Source organism: Hypomesus nipponensis, chromosome 25 (assembly GCF_054491055.1).
Source record: "Hypomesus nipponensis isolate SF chromosome 25, ASM5449105v1, whole genome shotgun sequence".
Lineage (NCBI taxonomy): Eukaryota > Metazoa > Chordata > Actinopteri > Osmeriformes > Osmeridae > Hypomesus > Hypomesus nipponensis.
The window spans coordinates 4,811,790-4,819,248 of record NC_140385.1 but is presented as its reverse complement, the minus strand read 5'-3'; the positions used below and the strand labels follow the sequence as shown (position 1 = coordinate 4,819,248).

Below are 7,459 nucleotides of genomic sequence, written 5' to 3'. Positions count from 1 at the left end.
ATCTAGAGAACTAAACTTAAAATACAATTAATTTTTTGACTTTAATCAAACGTTTATTCAACATTTGTTTATGTTTATTCTTTTGGATTTTTGCGCTTACTATTTAACACTTCATTATAAGTGTCTTAATAATGGCTTCTTCACTTGGAATATTAAAGATATGTTGACAGGAAGAGCCAAGAAACTGATACGATGTTTCCATCTAGTGGAGAGACTAGGAACTTATTTAGACTGGACACCTTGTGTAACAAACTTGATCCTTAGACGTTATTTTTTGTCAAGATTTACATTTACAGATTAAGGAACTGTATTAAAAAGATTTAATTGCAGAGCATACACATTTGAAAGTGACTGACATATTGTTAGACTTTATTTTTTTGTCAATTAATAATTCATAGAACATGTACAGATTAACATTCATCCACATCATGATAAATGCAGTGGTCTTTTTACACATACCCCTGTATTGAAAGTTCACCTCCAAAGCTAGATTTTGCTAAAGTCATATTTGATCAACCCCATTCAACCCCACATTAGACTTCTCTATCCCCCAAACCATCTCCTCGATCCTCTCCATCAGTTCTTCTGTTTGGGACACTTGTCTCTTGCTGTTCACTACATGATACCTGCCCTCACATTTCTCCACAAGCCAAGTTAAATCCCCGCTCCTCATAATATGCTGCGCCACACTCTCACCTAAAGCTTCCCCCCAGGTGAACAGGACTATGGTGCGTCGCCAAATATCTTCCCCCAGCAAGCCCACGTGCTGTTCCACGGCACTCCTGTACTTGCGTGTGAAGCTGAGGTATGCCGGTATGACCAGGAGGAGAGCGTGAGGTCCAGGGTGGGACAGTGACAAACAATCTAGAATGTTCTGGTTCTGTTTCACACTGGTGACATCAGGCCCATTCCGCCACCTCAGTCCTTGTGGTTCCACCACTCTCACCTGTCGCCCGGCTACCTGACCTCGCCACGGCCTGGAGGGGGACCCCTCAGGGTCTGAGATGTCTCTGCCCAGAATGGTGCATCCGGCTGGGTAACGAGAGGACCAGGACTCCCCTAACAGCACCAGTCTCAACTCTGAGCCGGGGATGTAGTCGCTGTTTGTTTCCCTCTGGCCTCGCCTTGACGATGAGTTCCTGATCACCTCTTGTTCTTCTTGCCTTTGTTCTTCCTCTATCTCCACAGCTCCGTTCACGCTCTCCCTCTCTCTGTCACCCTCCATCCATAACTCATCCTCCGTCATCTCCGTCTCTTTCCTCTTTCTGTTAAGACCCTGTCTATCCTCCTCTTCCTCCTCTTCTCCCTCGGCCTCCTTTGTCCTGTCAAGCTCACAGCTGCCCAGAGCTGATGATGACTCTGTTACCGTCACCTGCCCTTCCCTGTCTGCTGTGTTTCCATCTCTTTTCTCTTTTTCCCCTCGGCGTCCTCTCACCTCCAACACCCCTACTTCCTGGTACGTCACATGATCGCCTTCTGTAGAGCTTGGAATGACATCACACCTTTCTGGCAGGTCGTACCCATCTGTGCTGTCGTGGTTTTCATTGGTGAATTTAGGCTCATCTCCGGTCATCAACCGGGAGGCTCCTTTTGCTAGATCTTTCTCAGAATAGTTCACTTCTGACCTCTTGTTTTCCACTCCCTCGTTTCTGTTCTCCACCTCTCTTTTCCCTCTTCTCTCCAGCTCAGTCTCTCGTCTTTCTAGATCCTCCTGCCATTTCCTCAGCTCTTCCTCTTTTTCCTCTACCTCTCTCTCCCTGTTTCCTAGCTCTTCCCATTGGTGTCTTAAGTTCTCCTGCATTCCTTTCACATCCCGCCGTTTGTCATCCGTGCGTTGATTCCCGAACTCCTCCTTCCCGTTCACGAGCTCTTCTTCTTCTCTGTTTTTCGAATCGTGTTCCCTTTTCCCATCGTGTACCTCTTGCTCTGTTTTCTCCCGCTCTCGCGCTCTCGTTCCTCGACGTTCTTCCTGCAGCTCCAGTTCTCGTTCTCTACTTTCTAACTCCGCCTCTCGTTTGACCAGCTCTTCCTCTTTCGACTGGAGTTCACGACCTCTCCTGGTCAACGCTCCTCGAGTCACGTTCGGCTCTCGTTCGCCGTCTTCGACCCCTGTCTCCTTCCTCAAGGACTCTCCCTCCTCTCTCTCATCCCTCTCTCCGCCCTCACAACGCCGCCTCATCTCGTTCAACTCTTCCTCTTTCTCTGTCTCCCTCTCCCTCAGTCTCTCCACCTCGCTCAGCTGGGCCTGATTGGTCCGTTTCAACGTGGCGACCTCGGCGTCCAGCTCCCGCATGAACCTCTGGATCTCCTCTGCTTTGCCCTGCACCTGCTCCTCGTGCCTGCGGATCAGCTCCCCGATCTCGGCCTCCTCCCGGCTGACCTTCTCCGCCCGCTGCGCCTCCCAGCTCCTCTCGCGTTCCTCCGCCGCCTGCCTGAGGACGCCCAGCTCCTCCCTCATCCTGGCGTTGGCGTTCTCCAGGTCCTCCACCCTCCTCTGACTGCTCGCGTAGCACTCGGCGATTTCCGCCACGTGACCTTTGCACTCGTCCTCCATTAGTTGAAGCTGGCCGACGGCTCTCTCTTTCTCCTTGGCGACAGCCTGCGTCTCTTCTCCTCTCCTTCTGAGCTCCCTCTCGTAACCCTGGATCATGCTGGTCGTCTGCTCCTCCATCTTGGCGGTCAGGTTCTCCAGGTCGGCCTTGGTCTGTTGGATGGTTTGCCTTAGCAGGACGATCTCTTTCTCTCTCTCCGTGTCCTTCTGCTTCCAGGCATCCAGCTGCTTGTCTTTGTCTTGGAGTTCTTTCCGTGTTTCGACGTCTCTTTTGTTTTCTTTGTCCGAGCTCTCCACCCGCGTCTCGGCGATTTCAGAGGTCAACTTCTCATTGTTTTCTTTGAGTCGTTCGATTTCCTGAATGTGGTTCGCACATCTCTCCCTGATCTCCTCCAGCTCGTGTTCTTTTGATGTGACTAAGTCCCGACTGCACGCAATTTCTTCAGTTTTCTTCTGCACAATCTCGCACAATCTTTGGATTTCTTTCTCTCCTCTCTGCTCCAACTGTCTTTTTTCATCCCTCCATTCGGACTCCTTTGTATCAGTCAGCCGTTTCGTGCTTTCCAACTCTTCTTCCTTTTCCTGTAAGATTCTCTCCCTCTCCTTTTCGTAATGTTTGACTGCCTCCATCTCTTTTTCTTTCTCATCCAGCCATCCCATCCTTTCTTTCTCTTGTTTGAGTTTCATTCCGTCCATCTCTTCGTCTTTCTCTCGCAGTCTTTTCTCCAATTCTTTTTCAAAACGACGTTTGATCACGTCAAGTTCGTTTTCTTTTTCTTTCTGTGCTTCAGTCATCTCCTTCTTGTGCCGTTGTTTCGCATCTCTTATCTCTTTTTCTTTCTTGTGTCGTTCTTCATCCATCTCTGCCTCTTTTTGACGCAGTTTGCTTTCCATCTCTCTTTTCACGGCTCGCACCTGATCCTCTCTCTCCTCGACTGTTCTATTTGATTCTCTCTCCCTTTCACGCAACCTGTCTTCCAACTCTTTGTCTTTTTCCCTGAGTTTTTGGTCTATCTCTTTGACATAAGATTTTTGCAGCCCTTCAATCTCTTTCTCCTTTTCTTCGAGTGCTTTCCTCTTCTCTTTCTCATGCAATTGTTTCATGTCCTGCACCTGTTTCTCTTTTCTATCCATTTCTGTTTCATAATATTGTTTAGTTTCTCCAACCCTGGTCTCTTCTTTTTGCAATCGTTTTTTCATCTCTGTTTCATGGTGTATTTTCATGTTTTCAATTTCTAGATGTTTTTCTTGAATCACTCTCTCGTGTCGTTGTTTCATGGTCTGCATCTTGGCCTCGTTCTCCTGCACTTTCCTTTCGGTCTCCTTCTCCTTTTCATCCAACTTGCTTTCCATCTTTTTCTCTTGTTCTTTCATTATTCTTTCTGCCTCGTTCTCGTACCGTTCTCTAATGCCCTCAATCTCTTTCAGTTTTTCATGCCGTTGCCCTTCTATCTCCTTCTCTTGCCGCAGTTTAAGCTGTTCCATCTCTCTCTCTTTTTCCATCAACTTCCTTTCCATCTCTTCCTCCCGGCATGATATTCTCTCTTCACACTTCAGCTCAGACTCCTCCATCTTGACCTTGAGTCCTTCAACACTTTCCCTCAAACGCCGCTTCTCCGTCTCTTCCATCTCCATCCTTTTTCCAAAGGCTTCCCTTTCCCCCCTCCACTCGTCCAGCCTGGCCGCCATTTCTGCTTCCCTCTCGGTTTTCTCGCGCTCTCTCTCCAAGCCCCGACGTTCCAGATCCATCAGCTTCAGCTGCAGCTCTTCGACCGTGTCCCTCAGCTCGTCCCGCTCTCCCTCTGCCTCCCGCAGTCGGACCTCCCCCTCCGCCCTTTCTCTGCCCATCTGGTGAAGGGCAGTGACCATCCTGTCTCTCTCCTCGGTCAGGTCCTGGATCTCTCTCTCCCGGTCCTCCGTCAGCCACCGGGTCCTCTCCTCCAGTTCGGCCGGGTCGCTCTGCCTCCCGTCGGCCCTTCGCTCCTCCTCGTCCTCCTCCTCTCTGTCGGGGTCCGGCTTCCCGGGCGATTTTGTCGCTTTCTTTTTCCGGAAGAACAAGCTGCTCTTCACCTCCCTCTCTCGCACTCTCTTCAGCTCCGTTTCCTGCCGGGCGATCTTTTCTCCCATCTCCTTCAGACGCTGGTGGAGCTTCTCGTTCCTCTGGCGGCTCAGGTCGCTCACCTCGTGGACCAGAGTGGAGAAGGCCTCGCAGCGGTTCGCCGCCACCATCTTCTCGATCTTCTCCAGGAGCCCCGTCACCTGGGCGACGTCTTTTTTCCAAACCCCGACTCCGACCTCTCTCCCAGTCTGTCCTCCCTCCCCGCTTCCCCCTATCCGGACGTCGCTCCTGTACCGATTCAAAGCGCCCCCTCCTCTCCCGCCGTTCCCGATCCTACCCCCGCTCCCGATCCGACTCAAACCTCTCCCTCCGCTCCCCCCATCCGCGATCGTCCCTCCACTCCCCTTCCACACCTCACTCCCCATCCGACCCAGACCCGCACCCCCGTCCGCGCCCCCACACCCCCCACCCGCGTTGCTGATGACGTGATACCTCCCCCCGCACTTCTCCACCAGCCACTGCAGGTCCCGGCCCCCTCCCTGGATGTGCTGCTGGATGCCCACCCCCTCCCTCAACTGGTCCCCGTGGGTGAACAGCAGCATGGTGTGTCTCCACACGCCCTCCCCCAGCAGCTCCAGGTGCGCCCTAATGGGGGCGGCGCTGACCAGGGTGTCCACCCTGAGGGTGAGGAGGAGGGCGTGGGGCCCAGGAGGGCAGAGGGACAGGCTCATCACCATCTCCCGCTTCACCCTCTCCGGGGTGGGTCCGGCCACGCCGCCCTCCCAGCCCGGAGCGTCCACGACAGTCACCAGCCTCTGGGCCACCTCCGCCTGGCCGCGGGCGCACTCCTCGGTGGCCCGGCCGGCCTGGAAGACGCCGCCGGCGGCCCCGCCCAGGATGGTGTTCCCCGTGGAGCTCTTGCCCGTCTCTCTCTCGCCCAGCAGGACCACGCGGAGCTCGGGGAGGCGGCGGGAGCCCTTGGAGAACGACTGAACCGAGTCCCAGTCTGGGGGCTGGGAGCCATCACCTGGAGGGGGGAGGAGAGGAGGGGGGAGGGGAGGAGGAGGGGGAGGGGGGAGGGGGGGGAGAGGAGGAGGGGAGGGGGGAGGAGGAGGCAGAACACAAGAAATGGGGTGATGTAGAGTTAGAACAGAGGAGGTAGGACAAAGGGGAGAACAAACAGAGGTCATCTTCAGAATGTTCTTATTGAACTTCTATTTGTAGTGTAGCTGGAACAAAATACTTAATTCTAATACTAATTCCAGCCATTACGTGAGCACCAGTATCTCGACCAATCAGATCATGGGAACTCACTCATGAGAGCAGCTCTGATGGCGGCCCTCTGGGTCTGTCCCTCCATCTGCCTCTGCTTCTTCCTCCTCTCCCTCGCTCTCCTCCTCCCGTCCGCCTCCAGACTCACAAGCCCCAGGTCGGCACCAAAATGGCCGCCAGAGTTGTCTTCCACCAGCTGCTCCATCTTCCTCATCAGCTCCTTCACCTGGACTCCGTCCCCACGGCTCCCGTTGTCCAGGATGTGGTACCTGGGGGGACATGATGTCTTTTTTTTTCTCGCAACTTTTTGTTTTGATTACTAAAAAAAAAAAAAAAAACTGTTTAAATGTTTTACTTTCGTTTTTAACCCTGGTACCTGTTTTTGCACCTCTGTAGAAGTTTCTGGAAGGCACCAGCCCCCGCCTGGATCCTCTGCTCCATGGGCACCACACCCAGCTCATCCCCCCTGGTGAACAGCAACATGGTATGGTCCCATACCCGGGCTCCCAGATCCCCCAGGTGCTCCTCTATCTGGCTGGTGTACGCTTCTGTGACTGAGGCACAGGAGCGTACCACTAACAGGACAACATGGGGGCCGGGAGGGCACAAAGTCACACTGCGTAGGGTCTCTCTACGCACCCAGGAGGGGGTGCTGTTGAGCGGGTAGTACCACTCCCACCCGGGGGTGTCCACAACGGTGACACGCCTCCCTGCTACATCCACCCGCCTCTTCACACACTCCTCTGTGGGTTTGCCACTCTCGAACCCCCCCGTCCCTCCCAGAATGGTGTTGCCCACCGAGCTCTTGCCTGTGCCTTTCCTGCCCAGCAGAACCAAGCGGAGTTCAGGGAGGGGGGCGGAACAGTGCGGTGGCGAAGGAACACCTTCTGTCTCCATGGCGACCTGCAGACTGACATCTGTGAAAAAAGGCACCAGGACTTCCTCAGTTGACCACAGCGTAAATTCTGAGTGACACAAAGACACAAAGACAAATGTACCGGTTGCTTGCGTATTTGATGGCAAAGTTTACACGTGAGACGATTTCCTGTCCACAGTTCCACGACAGAAAAAAAACACACTTTCGTTTGTTGAACCGAACGGTAAACTTACCCCCATTCGATCTCAGAGCGGAAGGGACACTTTCACCCCTCTCTTCCATCTCTCCTACTGCTCTTCCCCTTAAGTTCTTCGCTTCCTCTTTTCTCTATTCCTGAGCAAACTACCCCCTTAGTATTGCACCATTTCATAAAACTGAAAATTGGCAAAAAATGCCCATCTAGTTCACGTAAGTGACAATGCGCTGAGCACAGTCACAACTACGGAAACTAGATAGTGGAACTGGGCTGGTGTCACGTGACGGACCTGTGGTTTGGCAAGCGCACAGGAAGTCAAGACTTAGTCCGTGGTGGTATCTCTTGCTGAGAGGGCGGAATTAACTGGTAGGGTGAAGTAGAGAGAGAGAGAGATAGAGAGAGGGAGGAGGGAAAGAAAAAGAAGGAAAGAAGAAAAAGGCAGAAAGGGAGATATAAATAGATATAGGATGAGGTTGACAGCCCTGCAGAGAGATAAAACCAAAC

General features: G+C 52.7%; 1 protein-coding gene across 1 annotated transcript; it reads right to left on the bottom strand.

Moving 5' to 3' along the window:
• Positions 1–311: 311 nt before the first annotated feature.
• On the bottom strand, positions 312–7,186 carry LOC146221942 (uncharacterized). Its single transcript, XM_084692188.1, has 5 exons — positions 6,993–7,186; positions 6,259–6,847; positions 5,925–6,151; positions 5,053–5,637; positions 312–4,821 (listed from the first exon to the last, which is right to left on the bottom strand). The coding sequence occupies exons 1-5, from the start codon at positions 7,039–7,041 to the stop codon at positions 503–505; spliced, it is 5,769 nt and encodes a 1,922-aa protein (XP_084548314.1). The 5' UTR covers positions 7,042–7,186; the 3' UTR covers positions 312–502.
• Positions 7,187–7,459: the final 273 nt, after the last annotated feature.